At 47.3% G+C, this 19,156-nt stretch overlaps 1 protein-coding gene across 3 annotated transcripts in view; it reads left to right on the forward strand.

Annotated features, from left to right (window-relative positions):
• Nucleotides 1-3,194: 3,194 nt before the first annotated feature.
• IGSF5 (immunoglobulin superfamily member 5) overlaps nt 3,195-19,156 on the forward strand; it is a 54,840-nt gene continuing 38,878 nt past the window's right edge. Inside the window, exons 1-3 of one of the 3 annotated variants that reach the window (XM_005894605.2) lie at nt 3,195-3,556; nt 7,346-7,425; nt 16,578-16,895. In XM_005894605.2, the coding sequence (XP_005894667.2) occupies nt 7,365-7,425; nt 16,578-16,895 (379 nt within the window). In that variant the 5' untranslated portion in view covers nt 3,195-3,556; nt 7,346-7,364. The remainder of the gene's footprint in view (nt 3,557-7,345; nt 7,426-16,577; nt 16,896-19,156) is intronic. The other 2 variants (XM_070376400.1, XM_005894606.2) reach the window with 2 other exon arrangements.

The following is a 19,156-nucleotide window of genomic DNA, read 5'->3' on the forward strand; positions in this document are numbered from 1 at the left end:
ATGGTTCTTTGGGACACTAGTCCATCATAGTCCCAGTCTGCTGGCTTTCTGAATAAAGTTGCTTGCCACAACAACTCATCTGATTTTTTGACCTCTTGTATGGTAAGCGGTATGAGTTTAGACTCAGTAAAACTTTAATGATTTGACCTGTTACTTTTAATATTTTAAAAATATTCCACAGAGATCATGCCACCAGTTCACTTAATTTCTCAAAGGGCTGTTAAAGGGTCTAAAATCATAGCTCTCATATGAATTGAAAAGAAACATATGTCTCAGATTTTATTTAACTCATTAATTAATGAGGGAACCAGCAAGACATTACAACAGATTCAAAGGATGATTCAAGGGACACACATCTATGTGCCATCATGAATGTTAAAAAAAATTTTACAAATAGATGCAGAACTGGTCAGTAGCTTCAGGGCAAAAATCAATTGCATCTTTGGTCGAAGTTCATTTGCATTTCTAAATACTAGAATCATTTATATTACTTTCAGTTTCTTACAACTTTGTATTAGTCAGTGCCCTACAAAAACAGCACCAATAAGTTATTTATTCATTAATCAATTATGAGAAATTGGTCCACGTGATTATGGAGGCTGAAGAATCCCTTGACCGTCTGTCTGTAGGATGGAGACCTGGGAGGGCTGGTGGTGTGGTTCAGTCCAGATCTGAAACCCTGAGAACTAAAGGACTGATGGTCTAACTTCCAGTTTGAGTCTGAAGGTCTGAGACCAAAGAGGGCCAGTTTCTGAGATCAGAAGAAGACTGATGTCCAAGCTGAATAGTCAGACAGAGAGGAAATTCATCCTTCCTCCACTTTCTGTTCTTTTTAAGCAGTCGACCCTGATGCTGGGAAAGATTGAAGGCAGGAGAAGAAGGGAGAGACAGAGGATGAGATGGTTGGATGGCATCACCAACTCAATATACATGAATTTGAGCAAACTCTGGTAGATAGTGAAAGACAGAGGAGCCTCGTGTGCTGCAGTCCATGGGGTCGCAGAGAGTCAGACATGACTTAATGACTAAACAAGAACAGCAACAACAAGGTTAGATGAAGCTCAAATCTGCCTGCAATATGGGAGACCCAGGTTCAATTCCTGGGTCAAGAAGATCCTTTGGAGAAGGAACTGGCAACCAACTCCAATATTCTTGCCTGGGAATCCCATGGACAGAGGAGCCTCATGGACCATGGAGTTGCAAAGAGTCAGACACCACTGAGTGACTAGATGATGTGACCCACAGTGGGAAGGAATCTGCTTTCCTCAAGTCTACTGATTCAAATGCCAACATCTTTCGGAGGTGCCTTCCCAGACACACTGAAAAAGATGTCTAACCAACTATCTATGTGCTTCCATCCAGTTGACACATAAAATTAAGAAACTTAGAGTTTCCAGAAGCTCAGAGACAGCTCAGGTCCTATTAAATCAGATAATCCCATAATCTTTTTTCCCCATTTCAAAGTTTTCACCACTCTTCTTGATGTTTCTTTCTGTATTAGAGTTAAAGACAAACCTCTTGTCTGAATCCTCGGTCTGGACCCTGCCTCTCCTCTGCATCCAAGGCTTCCCCCCCTACACCCTCCCCTGACCCCACACCTATTTGCATTCAGGTCCCATAAGGCTCTTCAATGTCTTCAGGGTACCAGGCCTCCAGCCATTCATCCTGCTGCCAGCAACCATGAGTTCATTTCTCTAAGTCTGTGAATCACTTTCTGTTTTGTAAGTAAGTTCATTTGTATCATTTCTTTTTGGATGCCACATATAAAGGATGCCTGGTGACTGATATTCTAAATGTCAGGATGGAATGAAGCCAAGAAAACAAAAAAGCACATTGGGCAAAATGAGCTATGTTGGCCTTTGATTTTTTGGTTCCTGTGGCTCATTGCCTTGGAATCATTTGAGTTTTGAATTATCTCAGTCCTTCAGGGTCACAGCTCCTAAATAAGATGCTTTAATCCTGTGTATATTTGTGAGATATTTGACAGATATATTGACTCTCCAGGTCTACCTGCTTGTTTACCATTTTTCTGACCAGCTCCTAGCCCCAAAGCCTGGTTGAGAAGCAAAAAAAAAAAAAAAAAAAAAAATCTTTTCCTCTATCCTCTTAGGTTCTGAGCCTGAGGGCTGTGAATTAAACTGACTATAGCTGGATTAAGAGGAGAAATGTTTATTTTGTATGCATATGGGAGCCAACAAAGGAGGTAACTGTCTCATTGAATGGTTAAAGACTTGCATAGCTAACTTACTAGGAGAAAGGAAGCGGTTGAGAAAAGTCATCTTAGGCAAAAAACACAGTTTTTTTTAGGATAGATGGGAGTTAAGAAGTTTGTGGTGACATTTGTCTACACAGGCATGAGTGGTCTTTCTGTCTTCCTTAGCATCATAAACTCCCCTGGAGACAGGACTTGGAGTAGGTCATTTGTGTTTTCTCTTCTGGGAGTAGACCTACCCTGAAGAGAAATTTATGGCAACCTAATTTCCCAGAAGGTGCTGTTTTCAATCAGAAAAGGAAAGCTCTGAGAAGGTTATTTTTCCCTTTGTCTTTTTTTTGCATCTGTTGAATCTCAATCTTCAGCTTAAAAATAATCTTTATGCCAAAGTGGCATGTTTTGGGGTGGTGTGTTCCGAATCCCTTCATCTGGAAGGCACAGTGTTTCTCCCATATTCATTGCTTTCCAGGGTCTTACTCTCAGTATAAGATCCACACCTTTGCCCTGAGTTCCATGACTGGATTAGAATGTGATGGAGACCAGCCAGAAACTCAGAAAGAACTGTAAGAGAGTAGACAATTTGGTACGATGTTGCTTCATGATTTGGGGGATGACTTTTTTTTAGGAATTATCAGTGCTCCGAAAAGCGAAGTTCCTTGATTCGCTTCCAAGGGGCTGGGGTCTGGGACGTCTGTAGAAAACCTCTTAGCAGTTCTCCAGTGAACCCTCCATGGGAAACAGGACTTGACTTTTAAAGCTGGCTCTACTCCAGAGGACTTCACCCTCAGGACTTTGTTTTTTTTCTTTCACAAAAGAACCTGTTCTTGTGGACGTGGAGGAACCTGGCTGGGAGCAGGAACCGGCTTTGCCAGCCCCAAGCCTGTGCCGGAGCCCAGGGAGCAAGGCTGGCTGGCGGCCGGCCGGGTCCGCGTCCATATCTATATCCACAACCATGCGCAGAAAGGGGCTGCTGTCCTCCCGCTGGGGCAGGAGGGCTCGGGCCTGGCTCTGCTGGATGTGAGAAAGCTCGTGGGCGGGAACCAGGGGTGGAGGCCAGGTGGAAGGGCAGCCGTGGCCCTGAGGCGGGGCGTTGTCCGTCTGACCGGCCCTCGGGCTGGCTGATGATTAACTGATAGTCTGCTGCTCTGGGCCCGAGGCAGGAGGCCACCTCTGTGTGCTCCGGCCTGTGACGTGAGCCACTTCCTGGTAACAGCTGAGCACCGTCCAGATTCTCTAGTGGCCGACAGATTTGTTCCTGCGTTTGTGTGGGGAGAGCTCGGAGGCAGGAAAGAGGGGACCGAGAACCTTCGCTGAAGGCCTGAGGGCCAGATCCACCTGCCACAGGTGAGACACCCCGTGGGCCTGGTGTGTGGCCAGTGGACTCCCCGCAGGTACCGGCTTCCTCCGGGGAGCTGGTGCTTAGCTCCTGGAGGCCCGCTAGCTGGCCTTGGGGGAAAGAGCAATCTGAGGCATATCTGTTTCCCAAATTCCACAGAGTTAAAATGAAAACACCGGGATGCCCTGTGAGTGTAGGAATTTTAGACTGTTTCTCAATTCTAGCTTCATTGGGAGCTGTTCTTGGGTTGCGTTGAAAGCTGAGACTCCGCTGGAAAATTCCTGGCATGCCTGTTATTCATTGGACAGACTTTAAATGCCGTTTATTCTTCCCCAAGTCTTCCCCAGTGGCTCAGCAGTAAAGAATTCTTCTGCAATGCAGGAGATGCAGCAGACTCAGGTTTGATCCCTTGGTTGGGAAGATCCCCTGGAGGAGGAAATGGCAATTCACCCCATATTCTTGCCTGGAGAATACCACAGATAGAGGAACCTGGCAGGCTACAGTCCATGGGGTCGCAAAGAGTTGGACACCATTGAGTGACTGAGCATACACACATATCTTTCCCCAGTGAGAGGGTTGATGGAAGGGAAATTGCTCTAAATCTCTGGAAGTTCTAAGACTCCCCACATCTGGCTGGCAGAGTAAGCGCCCCTCTGAATATGGGGGCGCCCTGAGCTGAGGTACTGGGTGGAGGAGGCGCCTTGGTGCCTTTGTATGTGCACAGAGGTTTGCAGAGAGCCCCTTGTGTGCATTTAAATTCTCACTGTCTTCCTTGTTTTGGGGTTTAGAATTTATGTTGATGCCTAAAGACAGGATGTCTGCAGCCCCTGAATTTTGTGGTATCAGGCTGTTTCTAAGAACCCAGCCAAAAAGGTGTGTGTGTGTGTGTTATGGGTAAATAAATCAGATGATCAAATTCAACAATTTCCTTCCTGAGATGACGAGCTTGCTGGGTGCAGATGGGTCTGCTCAGTGTTTCTGCCTTGTCTGGGCAGTAAAGAGTGGTTGGTATTTAAATCCTGTCCTGATGCAGTTTAATAAGATTTGAGACTTTTAACATTGCAGTTCTTCAACTAAAAGCAGGTAATGCAAGTCTTCTGTAATAAAATGAATAAGAAGTGAAATCTCAAATTACTCCACCAAGATATGAACTTGCAAATTACCTGGCAGAGATTTCCTTTAATTAAAGGGACTTGTCTGAGCTCAGTTACAACTTGAAATCAACCTGATGACAGTTCTTCTCTATACCCACCCTTTGAATAGGGTCTGCTCACAAATCCACATCTGGGTTCCTGTAGCACTTGGGGTGTTCCCATACCCCAGCCGGGGGGCTGATGCTGAGCTTTTAGGAATGGCCTCATTCTGTCACACAGAGAATAAGTGAATTGTCATCTGGTCCTAGTTGGCAGCTCAAGTGACCCTGACCATCAGTGATTAGAAATACTTCATGGTGGACCTTAAGCTCTTGCTGCAGTTTCAGTGATGCTGGGTCCACACTTCACATTTATTGCTTTTGGTAAAATGTGTGACTTTTATAACTTGGCAGCTCAATTTCTCCTCCATCCTCTGCTCTGGCCTAGATTCTAGGTGACTCGCCTAGCAACTGACTTGTCCACTTGTGTTCATCGAACCTTGAAAAAATTAGTAAATGATTTATTTGGTGCTTGGTAATTTGGGATCTTGGATCAATCTGGGAAGCCTATGATTTTAGTTTGTGTTCAGCTGCTGGACAGCTTGGTGAAAGTGAAAGTGTTAGTTCTTCAGTCATGTCTGACTCTGGGACCACCAGGGACTGTAGACCTGCCAGGCTCCTCTGTCCATGGAATTCTCCAGGCAAGAACACTGGAGTGGGTGGCCATGCCCTTCTCCGGAAGCTTGGAATCAAAGCATATTTGCAGGGATTTGCTGAGTCTGTTTTCGATGATGGAAGAGGCTGAGGTGGGATGCTCCTGCTGCACATGTACCATGACCCCTTACACGACACAATTGCACACAAGTGGACATGGTTTCCTACACAGGCTGAAATTTACTTTCCAAAGTCATCAGAAAACAAAGAGGGGGAAATCCCACATTCCTTCTCGTGATCTCGTGAGCAACCAGTGACATGCTACCATGTAAAAAGGGGGTCACAGGCCCGGGGGTCCTCAAACCTTCCCACCCCAACTCTGATTCAGCAGCTTGTATGTGGCGCCTTTCACAGGTGGAGGTGATGCAGTTATTACCTGTGTCTATTTCAGTTCTCGTATTTCTGCTTATGCGTTGTTGTGGGGCCTGCCTCCTACGTCCTGTAAAAGAAGACAGGATGGATCCCAGGGTGGGTGGGTCAGTTCATCACAGAACCCTGTGCAGGGTCTCTGATGGAACCTGTTGCCCCCCAATTTGGGGGGATGGGTTGTATCCCCCAAGTGGAGGTTTGAAATTTGTGTGGATGCCAAAGCCAGAGTGAAAACTCCTGACAGGTCAGGTCACTGTGCTAAGGATGGGTGAAATAAAGAGCCCCTTCCCTGGGGCTGAGGAGCAGGTGTTTCTAGAGACAATTCAGAATACATTCAGTGGACGACTAAAATGCTCCAAGCAGTGCTGGTGACAGTCTTGGACAGGCCTGTCCCAGGGAGAAGGAAAGAATAAAACTAAAAATGAGGGGACAGGGAGTGAGCAAGAGGGTTATCACAGAAAAAAGGATGGGCTGAGATATGTGCATGACAAGACCGCCTTGTGCTGCAAGGGGCCAGCAAGGCCTCACCTGCTCTATGCTGACCGCTCCCCTTCCACTCACCTTCATTCTCTGCCCAGGCCCCAGAGTCTCTCTGTAGTTCCGCAAACAAACACAGAGGCACAGTTTCACCCCAGGGCCTTTGCACCTGCTGTTCAGCCTGGGAGGCCCTTCTGCACTTACCCACCTGCCTGTCACCTCACCACCTTCCCTACTCATGGGACACCTTCTTGGGAGCCTTTCTCCGATCTCTCCTCTGAACCATCAGCCAGCACATCCCCCACACCCCCTCACACACACTCCTCTCCACTGTTTGTCTTCATACCTCTTAACACCTTCTAATAAGCTTATGATCTAGGTCTTCATTTTGCTATTTTTATTCTGATAATGTAAACTTGTGGGTAGGATTGTTTTTTCTCAGTGATTAGAGCATCCATTCCCATCCATATAATGGAAGGGAATAACAGTAAACCCACACTCAGACCTCTCAGTCAGTGATTCTGTGGTCATTGTAGAGCATAGTAGGTGTTTCCATGATTTATGCATGGGCTTGGGAGCAAGATCACTTAATACAGTGATTCTCAGACATGAGTATGTACCAGAATTGGTCCCATGCTTAACTTTGGGCAGAATTCTTCCTGCTCACCCCTAGACCTAATCCAGTAGGTCCAGGGTAGGCCTGAGAATCTGCTTTTCTAAGAAGTTCCTTGGTGGCTCAGCAGTAAAGAATCCACCTGCAATGCAGGAGACTCCCTGCGAGGCAGGAGGTGTGGGTTTGATCCCTGGGCCAGGAAGATCCCCTGGAGAAGGAAATGGCAACCCACTCCAGTATTCTTGAGAATCCCACGGATAGAGGAGCATGGTGGGTTACAGCCCATGGGGCAAAGTCTCGGACACGACTGAGTAACTAAACCACCACCACCAGGTAATCAAACCACCGACAAGTTCCCAGATGAGGCTGGTGCCCCTGCTGATCAGGCTGAGAAGTGCTGATTCATCTCTCCAGGGACACATGCGCACTGGGAGGGTCCTCTTGGGTCTCTGCAAGGGGACCAACTGTGACCTGCCTATTTTGCTTTCCCAGGTGAGGAGGAACATGTGAGATGGAGGGAGCTGCCAAGAGAGGCGTCCTGGCAGTGCTGGTGGTCCTGGCTGTGCTGGCAGGTAGGGACCACGGAGCTTGGTGGGATGTTCTGGGGTATCCTCCTGGAGTGGGCAGAAGGCACCTGGAGTGGGCCACTGGGGAGCATGGCTGCCCAAAGATTCTTTGTTGAGCTCTTCGCAATGGGTTCCCGTCCTCCCTCCACTTCCTCCTGCCTGTGCCTGCGTGTGCTCAGTTGTGCCCAAGTCTTTGTGACCCCAGGGACTGTAGCCCACCAGGCTGCTCTGTCCATGGAAGTCTCCAGGCAAGAATACTGGAGGGGGTTGCCACTCCCTCCTCCAGGGCATCTTCCTGACCCAAGCACTGAACCCAGTCCCCTGCATCGCAGGCAGATTATTTACCACTCAGAGGGGTCCATTGCCTGCCATGCCAGCCCTACTCCAGAAAGGTCCTTCATGTGCCTGTGAGCCCACAAATCCTCCACTGCGGGGTCCTCGCCTTGGGAGTCTTGCTGTGGTCCCTTCCCAAAGTCACTGCTCTTGTTAGAGCATTACATTCTCCTGCCTGAACTTTCTCCTCTGATTCTACCTGGTCTTCAAGGAAGACCTGACTCAGGCATCACCTCCTCTCTGAAGCCTTCCTGACCTTGCAGTTTTCAGGACAATCATCCTATTTCCCATTAATGACAGAGTAAGGGGCCCATCGCCTGTGAGACCTCCTGGTCCTCCCAACAGCTCCTTCTCAGCCTGGAACTTTCCCAGGGTGTCAATCAGAATGAATTCCAGGTGTCCCAGACCAGGGTCTCCCAGTCAGATTCTGCATCGCAGTAGATGGAGAGTGCAGATCCTGGGGTGCTTAAAGTAACCAGTTTATACTTCAGCTTTTTTTGACTATGTCTTGTGCTGATTTCATTGCTTCTGGTGTGTTTTTCATGTTTTCCTAGCTAGTTCTAAACTCCTCAGGGTATTCTTACTGCAGTGATCTTAAGGTGCTGTATTGAAGAATACAGAAAATTGTGCAAGTCATAAAGGTACAGCTTGATGAAATTTTACAAACTGAGCACTTTTGTGTATCAACAAGGAGCCCAAGAACATTTCACAAATGTTTCCTTTAGCCCCTCCCCACCCCTACCCTAGAGAGACTGTTATTCTGACTTCTAGCTGTGTAGATATTTTGCTTGCTTTTACCAAACACACCTATGGGCTTCCCTGGTGGCTCAGGCTGTAAAGAATCTGCCTGAAATACGGGAGACCCAGGTTCTATCCCTGGGTTGGGAAGACCCCCCTGGAAGAGGAAATGGCTACCCAATCCAGTATTCTTGCCTGGGGAATCCCATGGACAGAGGCACATGGGGGGCTTCAGTCCATGGGGTTGCAAAGAATCAGACATGACTGGGTGACTAATGCTTTGACTTTGATATACACCTATAAACTCTGTTTCAGAGGGCTAGATAATGTTGTTGTTGTGTTTTAAACTCTGTCTATGACAGCAGTGAAAACATAACTAAAACAGAAATAAAATAGTACAGGGACGATCAGAGTGTGTGAGGTGCAGTCAGGACTATTCCATAAATGTTGGTTTCGGGTGTGTTTACACATTAAGACAAGGGAAGCTGGCTCTGGGGTGTTAACACGTATTTGGGGACAGAGATGTTTGGACGGCCTCTGTCTTGTGCAGGGTGTTAAGCATTTTTTTAGGTGCTTGATGTGCATTTGTCTGTAGGCTGGAAAGAAGACATTTTCTCTGCTTGTGCAGAACTTAGGGACTCATGGGGTGCAGAGCTTAAGGACTCGTGGGAGTAGCAAACCAGGCTCAACCATATTTCCAGGATATGGCTCCCACATGACTTTCTCAGTCACAGTGGCAAAAACCTCTTCCAATGGCTTAGCAGGAAATTGTTAAATTCCATATCTACAATTCTTCTGAGCCATTTACCCTGGTGGCTCAGACGGTAAAGCGTCTGTCTACAATGTGGGAGACCCGGGTTCAATCCCTGGGTTGGGGAGATCCCCTGGAGGAGGAAATGGCAATCCACTCCAGTACTATTGCCTGGAAAATCCCATGGACAGAGGAGCCTAGTAGGCTACAGTCCATGGAGTCGAAAAGAGTTGGACACGACTGAGCGACTTCACTCACTCACTCACTCTGTTTTGAAGGCAGGATTGGCTTGGGTTGAGGCTTGGGTGTGGCTGTTCCAAGAGGGCAGAAGTTGTTGTTCAGTCGCTAAGTCGAGTCTGTTTGCGATCCCATGAACTACAGCATGCCAAGCTCCTCTGTCCTCCACTGTCTCCCAGAGTTTAATTTATTCATGTCCATTGAGTCAGTGATGCTATCTAACCGTCTCATCCTCTGTAGCCCCCTTCTCCTCTTGCCTTCAGTCTTTCCCAGAATCAGGGTCTTTTCCAATGAGTTGGCTCTTCACATCAGGTGGCCAAAACATTGGAGCTTCAGCTTCAGCATCAACCCTTCCAGTGAGGATTATGGGTAAATTCTAGAGCCCCATGGTGGGTGGGGATCCATTGCAAAATTCTGACCCCCTAGGAGGCTTGAAAAGTTTTGGGTAAAGACTCCTTCTTTTTTAGACTTAGCTTTGAGTAGCTAAGGGCAGCCTCCATGTGTACGCAGAGGGCTCCTGCCAGCCCTCTCCTCTCCACCTTACACCCAGCATGGCGGATTATACAGAACTTGACCATCCTGTTTCTTCACTTGGTGAATATTCACTTGGGGCTCTTATGTGCCATTTAGTTGCAGGCACAGGGATGTGCAAAATCGGGCAGAGTCCCTGCTAACCAAGAGCTTAGACATCAACTAATAGAAAAATCAATACGAAATCACCGCCGTGACAAGTGCTTCACTGATTCAAAATCCTGTTCTGGATAATTTGACTTGTGTAAAGTGGTCTGGGAAGGCTTCCTGAGGGGGAGACTACTTGGCTGGGAGCAGAGGTGTAAATGAGACTGGCTCTCCAGGCAGTCTCTGCCTGTGCAAAGGGAGCCAGAAAGAGCTGGTAAGTTTGATAGATGAAAGATGGTCTGGTGGTCAGAGGGTGGAGTTGGGGAAAAATGAAATGGATGTGAAACTAAGCAGGGTTTTAAGATATGATAATGTTAAGGATGATCTGGTCTATATTCTAAAGGGTGGAAATATTTTAAACAAAGTCTGGGATGGGGTAGGGAAGGGTACCCGATCATATTGGCGTGTTGAGATCTGTCTGGCTGCCACGTGGAGAGCAGTCTTGGGTGACGGTGGCGACAGTGATGCTGGCACCCCCTGCTGTGGTCAGCAGGATGCGGCGGGCAGCTCAGATCCACCTCCGGACCCCTTCCTCACTCCTCAGTCTCCTTCTGATGGCCCAACCCTCCTTTTGGTTTTCTTTTTTTTGAAAGTCTTTCTGACGTGGACTGTTTTTAAGGTCTTTATTGAATTTGTTACAACATTGCCTCTGTTTTATGTTTTGTTTTTTGGCTGCAAGGGATGTGGGATCCTAGGGGCTTCCCTGCTCAGGTGGTAAAGAATCTACTACAATGCAGGAGACGGGGGTTCGATCCCCATGTGGGGAAGATCCCCTGGAGAAGGGAATGGTAACCCACTCTAGTATTCTTGCCTGGAGAACCCTATGGACAGAGGATCCTGGTGGGCTACAGTCCATGGGGTTGCAAAGGGTCGGACACGACTGAGCGACTAACACTTTCTTTCATGTGGGGTCTTAGCTCTCCAACGAGGGATCAAACCCATACTCCCTGCATTGGAGGGCAGAGTCTCAACCACTGGAACAGTAGGCAAGTCCCCTGCCTTGATATGCTTTGACTTCCATTTTCACCTTTGGAGCTGCCTCACCAGGGCCCTTCCCTTCCACCCCCTCCACTTTATTTACCTTGCTCCATTCTGTCTTTTTTCCTCTTTATTTATTTATCATTATTATTATTTTTTATTTGGCTATGTCTTGGTTGTGTCATGTGGGATCAAGTTGACCAGGGATTGAACCTGAGCCCCCTGCACTGGGCGGACCTCTGCATTGGGTGGACTGAGTCTTAGCCACTGGACTGCCAGGGAAATCCCTCCCTTCTGCTTTTAACTGTCTGCTTTTCTATTCATTTCCAATGTTAAATAACAGATGGGAGCAGGTTAGAGGTCTATAGGTACAGGAGGGAAGCTTGAGAAGAGGTGAGTGGAAGACTAGAGGGGTCGGTTTGGGCAGACCCGCTGTCCCCCCATGCTTGGGAGACACCAGCTGCTACCCTAGGGGGCTGAGAAGAAATCACTGTAGAAGAATGGTACTCATGTTCAGGATCTATCCATGGAGGACTGGAAGGGGCCAGGCAGCTGGCCACATGTTCCTGTGTGAGTGATTTTAGTTTTGCAGATGTTAGTGTGGTGGCAGTTCAAGCATGGGTTGGAAAAGAGTTTCCAGACACAGGCAATTTCAGAAGGGAGCGAGTTTATTAAGAACAAAGAGCAGAGATAATGTGGATATCGCGAGTACAGTGAGGCGACCTCTTGACAGACCAGGGATAGTCAACAGTTTTGTGGGTTAGCAGCCAATTTTTATAACCTCAAGACAAAGAAAATTCCTGCTGGAAGGTTGGTGTTAGGTGAGTAGTAGGGTACTATAGGTGAGCACTGAGTGGGTACTTTTGCTTAACGTGGGGTCAGGGAGCTGGTTGGTGATGATCAAGGGGGTTTTGGGCAATGGTTACAAAAGGGTTCAATCAGTTTTGGAGGTGACCTTGGTTCTGGTTCCACTTCTGTGGCCTTGGGGCAGGACTCCACAGTTAGGACACAATTAGTTGGAAGGGGAACTTCTCAATTCTGAGGGGCAGCCAGTCATTTACATGGAGATGCTTGGTGGAGCGGGATTTGCAAAGCAGGAGGAGAGAAAGGGTCGGGGTGGGGGCAGGGCAGGAGCCCTGGATTTGGAGTTGAAGGCTGTAGACGTGACAAGCCTCAAACAAGTGGGTCAACTCTGGCAGGGGAGGACTCGGTGTTGGGTGACCCCCAGAGCTGGTCACTTCAGCGAGCGAGGTGGGTGGGGACACTGATGGTTCGTTCCCATGGCTCTGCCTGTGGTTTGGTCCTTTGCTCTACAAACTGAAAGAGCAAAGGGGAAGGTGAGGTTTTGCATCGAGATGGGGACTGTTTGATGACAATTTTCTCATGTTTGTCATGTGCGGGGCAGGTTACACAAACCACAGCTGATAGGATGCAGGTGAGGAGCAGTGAGAATTCAGGGCCTCACGTCACCTAAAATAGAGCTTCTGAGTCACAGGGCAGAGCTGGGGGGAGTCAGTTTGTGGTGGTAGCAAAGATCACTGGCAATGATGTCAGAGGGGTCTAGTGATTAGGGTTCGGTGCCTCCTGTTTAGCTTAAAGACCAAGTTCAAATGCGAAGTCTCCGTTTGGCCCAGGTCCCTCCCTTGCTCTTGCTTCCCTGCACAGTAAGGTCTGGACCCTCATGCGTTCTTATTCCCACCTGCAGTCCACAGGGAATTTAAAGACTGTTTTGGAGTGAGCAGGGTTTTAGAGTAAGCGCAGTTTTGGAGTGAATAACCTCCCTGGTGCCGGGCAGTGATGGGACCAGGGTTTCAGACGCTTTGCTTAATTCTGTTGGAGTGGCCTGGACTGAGATGCTGGCAGGGCGAGCCTGGGTCTCACCCCCTGCCCTCCCACAGCCAGCCCCACAGGCTGTCTTCCAATCTGCTCGCACGGACCTGAGTCTGAATGGGGAAGGATGGTGTTATTGTAGTATGGAGTATGACAGTGTGTCTAGTCTTTCTTTCCTCACAGTATAGATTTGGCCCTTTCTTTTCTTTTGTGCTTCTTCCTAAGATGAGATTCAGGGCTCATGGAAAGATCCAAGTTGGCACAGCGGCTGTGGCTTCCCTGGGGGATAATCTCTGACTTTCCTTCCTCGGCTTTCCCCGCCCCTCCTCCCCTTTAAAAAAAAAATCCCACATCAGAGGGATCCACGGATCAGAGAAATGTGCCCACGGGTAAGGGAGAAGAACCACTCTGAGCAGTTATTTAGGATCTTACTTTTTCTCTTTTTATCATGCCCAGAGGCAAAACAAAGAATAGTGATCGTGTTTATCCCCATCTGGGATTAGTTTAGTTAATTTTGATCTTCTTTTATTTCTGCCTCTTTGAAGCCTGGGGGCCCCCTCCTTGATTCTACCTCACAGGCATCTGGGTCCCTGTCTCCTATCCTCTCCAATGGACCTGGCCCTGCAGTGGGCACATCCCCCGAAGTGCATTTTGGGTACTTCAGTGAGTGATGGGCAGGGAGGTTCCTCCCCAGAAATCTTTCATACAGTAATCAGATTCCTTTAGAATCTTCCTTACAACTTGACCTTGTAAGATTGGAAGGGGGGAGCCTACAGTTCCAGAAGGTTATAGGAACATGTAGTCTTTACTGATGGTGGCAGGCATGGCTGAGAAGAAACCAAGGGTGTGGGCTGCCAGGGCTCTGTTTGCCATAAACTCTGAGATCAGAGAGGAAAGAGTGGGAAGAGGGAAACTTCAGAGTGCAAAGAACTGAGTTTATGTCCCAGCAACATCCCTGTGCTCACAAATCCCGAGATGTTGCTGGTCTTCATTTCTTCACTATTAAAACATAAGAGGGGTGTTTTCTCGGTGGTCCAGTGGTTGAGAGTCTGCCTCCTAATGAGGGGGACACGGGTTCAATCCCTGGTCCAGGAAGATCCCATGTGCCTCGGAGCAACTAAGCCTGAGAGCTGCATCTACTGAGTCCCAATGCTGCAACTACCAAAGCCCAAAGCCCACGTGCCTAGAGCCTGTGCTCTGCAACGAGATAAGCCACTGCAACGAGAAGCAAATGCACCGCAGTGAAGAGCAGTCCCTGCTTGCAGCAGTGAAGACCAGTGCATCCAAAAAAACAAAGGAAAACAAACAAGCACACACTAGAGGCAGAAGATGAGAAATCGCGAAGACTCTTGGTTGCTATGCAAGTTCTACTTTGAATTATTACTACATACATGGGAAAGTCTAGGAAAACTCTGGCCACCACCTTGCTTTTCCTGGTGATAAGAAAATCAACTAAATGACTGAAAGATTCTTGAGTTCTTCAGGAGCAGAACACACTCCGTGTTGAGTGATTCTGCCCAAGTTCCTGTGAGCTAGAGTGGTCTTGGTCCCCTCCCTGGGGAAGGCCAGTTAGAAGTTGTCATTTCAGTTAAAGCCAGTGTCAGAATGCATCTGGTGAGGGAAAAGTACAATGCTGTGAAAAGTGTGAAGGAAATAATTTTACTTTCCTCTATGATTTTCTTGGTTTTCTTGCAAGTCACATAATAGTGACTGCTTCCTGAATGCTTGAGTGTCATTGTAAAGGCTTTGCATGGGTTGTCTCATTTGGCTCTTAAAACTAATTGCTGCGGTGCTGTAAATCAATCTTGGGTCTGCTCGCCCAGCACATAGCCAAACCAGACTGCTGACACCAGGTTGTGGTGAAGGAAAATACAGCATTTATCGCAGGTGCTGAACGAGGCAAACAGGCAGCTAATGCTCAAAAGACCCAAACTCCCTGATGGCTAAAAGGCAGTTGAAGCGGGGAGGTCACAGAGTACATGAGCAGCTCATGGACATTCTTCTGATTGGTAAGAAAACAGGGTGGTATTTCAGATATCAATTTTATCAGCCTTTTGGTTCCAACTGGTCTGTGGTCTCTGTGCTTGTGAGCAGCAAGCAGCTAACTTCTTTCACCTGGTGGGGGTTTTGGACTCTGCAGAACAACTCAAGAATTTGGCTCAGAACATTATCTAGAAGACTCTTGAGAGTTCCTTGGACTGCAAGGAGATTAAACCAGTCAATCCTAAAGGAAATCACTGAATATTCAATGGAAGGAAAGTTGTTGAAGCTGAAGTTACAATACTCTGGCTACCTGACATGAAGAGCCGACTCATTGGAAAAGACCCTGATGCTGGGAAAGATTAAGGACAGGAGGAGAAGGGGGCAACAGAGGATGAGATGGTTGGATGGCATCACCCACTCAGTGGACATGAATTTGAGCACACTCTAGAAGATAGTGAAGGACAGGGAAGCCTGGCGTGTTGCAGTCCATGGGGTGGCAAAGAGTCAGACATGACTTGGTGACTGAACAACAGCAACAAATGATCAATAGCCCTGGAGGAGGAGCTAAGGGTCCTTGACTTTGTTTTATGGCTAAACTATTAATATTTTGTCTTGTTTGACTGTTTTCGTGTGTGTGTGTTTTCACTTCTCTGATTAAATCTGTTCTTTGGGACTTGGGCAAGGCCTAGAAGGCTAAAGCTTTTCTACAAACAAGGAGGAGGAGGGGGTGGGGGAGGGGAGGACCTGTACCTGGGGAGACCCTGCAGCACCCTTCTGGGTTTCAGTACCAGTGACCCCCCCTGGTTTACAGTGAGAGGAGTGGTCAAGGAGAAGTGTGATAACTTGCCCAGTGGGCCAGGACTCGCTCCGGAGTCCACAGTCTTATGCCCTGGAACTACATGCTCACGTGTGGGAGTTTTAAACCGGACACTAGATGCTGTGAGACTCTATGAGGCTGTAAATGCCTCCCTCGAGTGTTCTTGCTGAGGGATCCTGCTCTCCAACATCCTTCTATGTATTTTCCCTCTCTGTGTCTCCCACATGGGTCTCTTCTCATCTTTGGAAAAGACCTGCCTCAGTGACAGGTCTGTCCTAAAGGTGCTGGGGGGGGGTGTGGTGGACCATGATCATGGCAAGCTAGGGTCTCTATTCTCTGTGCAAAGAGACACTTCCTTCCACTCCCCGCTTTGAGCCTTGAAATCTCAGAGGTGGAAATCATCTGTCTTCCCCATTTCAATGGGAGGAAAATTCCCACTTCATAGTGAGGCTGAAGAACTTACCTGAAGTAACAGAATTGGGCTAGTGGTGGCTCTCTGGACAGGCTGGGGTCAGATACTTCAGGGAATGTTCCCTCTGGAGGAGGGGCATTGCTCCCCCCATCCCCAATCTTGCTGGGATTTCCCATAGACTGTGGAGTTGGGGGTGTGGAAAGGAGGGCTGTGGTTTCCTGTCCCCATGGCTTCCTGTCCACTGGCATCTCCTGATCTACTGGGAGCCCTGGTGTTGGGACCAGCAGGACATGGAGTCTGAGCCATTGGATGGTCCCGACTGGTACACAGAAGGGCTACAGTGTACAGCTGACCTCTGTAGAGTCATCCCCTCACCACCTGCAAACCTGGTTGTCTTTCAGCCTGTGGATCCAGCAGTGAAATCATAGAAGGTCCCAAGAATGTCACAGCCCTGAAGGGCTCGGAGGCTCGCTTCAACTGCACCATCTCCCAGGGCTGGAAGCTCGTCATGTGGGCTCTGAGAGGCACAGTGGTGCTGAGCATGACACCTAATGAGACCATCATCACCAGTGACCGCTTCACCTCGGCAAGCTACCAAGAGGGCGGGAACTTCATCTCTGAGATGATAATTCATGACGTGCAACTCAGCGATGCCGGGCAAGTCAAATGCAGCCTTCAGAACAGCAACCGGGATGGAGCCGCCTTCCTTTCTGTTCAAGGTGTGTATGCAGGCAACTCTGATGAGGAGCACTTGCAGTCCTCTGGTTAAAACATCAGGTTGCAAAGAAGCTTCTGAAGCTCATGTCATGTGGGGACATCTAGGGTCAGCCTTCTGTTGGTACCATGCTTGGAATTATTCTGAACTGATGGATATTTTGCTGTTTATTTATCATCTCTCCCTCTCTCTCCCTTCTTCCCTGCCTTCCTTCTTCCATGTATGGACTTGCCTTTGGCTGATATTATGCTTCTAATTTCTCTGAACTGACTGGTGTTTGTTGTTTTCTCATGTGTTTATTTCTCTCCTCCCTTCCTCACTGTCTTTCTACTTTCTTTCTTCCTGCTTCTCTTCCCCTCCCCTTCCATCTTTCCATTCCTTTATTTTCCGTTTTCTCTTATTAAGGCTATGAAAGACAGGTTTTTTTTTTTAATCACTTTCCCATCTGACCAATTTCAGTTCGAACAGCTTTTCTGGAAGTGTATCCTGGAATTCTAAGGCCAGTTGTGGTCATTCATCTTTGACTTAGAGAGAGAGTTGACAATCATTGCCCTTTTCCTAGGTTTTCATATCCTGGCTCTGTTTCTTTACCTGAAATCATGTATCAACTTTGAATCATGCTTTAACTGTTTCCTCTTTCTGGCTGAATTTTCCTAATCTCTTTCCTGCCCCTAGTGAGTCTTAAAATCAATGGTGCGTGTTCACTCAACCCTACCATGTCTCTTAGAGAAAATAAAACAGTAACAAAATTTATAACAATGGACAACTTACTTTTCCTTTTATTGTTCATTTTCATTATAGGGAAGTTGTGGCATCAAAGGTAATTTTGAGGTGCTGAAGATTATGCTACATAGTGAACAAAAAAAGGATACTTTACAAGGATTCAGAATATCTTTATCAAAGTTTAATCATTTCGCATTCCTTGAAAATGTAACTATGTAATATTTATAGATGTATTGGAGCTTTTAGAGTTCCTGATTTCTATGGCAGCATCTCTTTTAACAGACTACATTGTGGCTTTGAAATTTTTTCTTATGTATATTTATTTGTTAGTTCAGGAGAAATTTCCGATGATTTGGTCTATATTTGCACTGTTATCAAATCAAGTTTGATAATGTTTGGTGGAGATACAGGCCTACCTGTTTCTACTTGCTTATTTTTAAATTTAGCCAAATTGTTTTATCTTTATTTTTATGTGTCCTTGATTTTGTGTGGCTTAATTAAGGGTACAATGATACTCTCTAAAGTGATCGTGTGAGGCTACCTGGATTATTGGCTTAGTTTGCACAATGAAATTGTTGCTCTATTACTTTGTGGTAAAAGGAAAGAGCACAGGACAAGGAATCAAAGATATGAGTGCTGGTTTTGTTGTCATCCCACCTTGGAGACTCCTGGAATGGCTCAATTTCTTTATCTTTAAAGTGGAGATAAGGCTCCCCTGCTCACATCACAGGTTTACCCTGAGGATCAGATGAAAAACTGGCTGAGGGTGGTTTGAAGACCCCCATGCTCTGTCTGTTTCAGTTTCCTGCCTATGAAGCTGGGGGCCAGAGAAGTCTGGGGGTTAACAGCAGAGGCGTGGGAGCCTGGCTGCCAGGTCAAATTCCAGCTTTATCGCTAACTGTGTGACCTTGAACATACTACTTAGTGACCTTGTGCTGTAGTTTCCTCATCACAGGGCAGTTGTGAGATCAAAAGAGTAGGTCTATATAAACACCTTTAGGTCAGCACCTGATTCAGAGCAATCTCCATGTAGTCATTTGCTATTATTTATTGTGTTCCCAATAGGAGCATGCCATTGCATTAGGCATTTAAGGAAGACTCAAAGGTAAGTGCAATAAGACACAATCCTGTCCTCAAGAATTCAAGAAAAGTGGATAGGGACTTCCCTGGTGGTTCAGTGGTTAAGAATCCACCTTGTGAAGGAGAGGACTCGGGTTTGATCCCTGGTCAGGGAACTAAAATCCCACATGCCACAGAGCAGCTAAGTCTGCCTGCCACAACTACAGAATCTGTGTGCCACATGAAAGATCCTGCAGGCTGCAACAAAGATCCTGTGTGCAGCAACTAAGACCCAACACAGCCAAATAAATATTAAAAAAAAAAAAAGAGTTGATGCTGGAGCTGAAGCCCCAGTACTTTGGCCACCTGACACAAAGAGCCGACTCATTAGAAAAGACACTGATGGTGGGAAAGATTGAAGGCAGGAGGAGAAGGTGGCTGGCAGAGGATGAGATGGTTGGATGGAATCACTGACTCAGTGGA

The sequence above is a fragment of the Bos mutus genome, chromosome 1 (assembly GCF_027580195.1).
Source record: "Bos mutus isolate GX-2022 chromosome 1, NWIPB_WYAK_1.1, whole genome shotgun sequence".
In the NCBI taxonomy this organism is placed as follows: Eukaryota; Metazoa; Chordata; class Mammalia; order Artiodactyla; family Bovidae; genus Bos; species Bos mutus.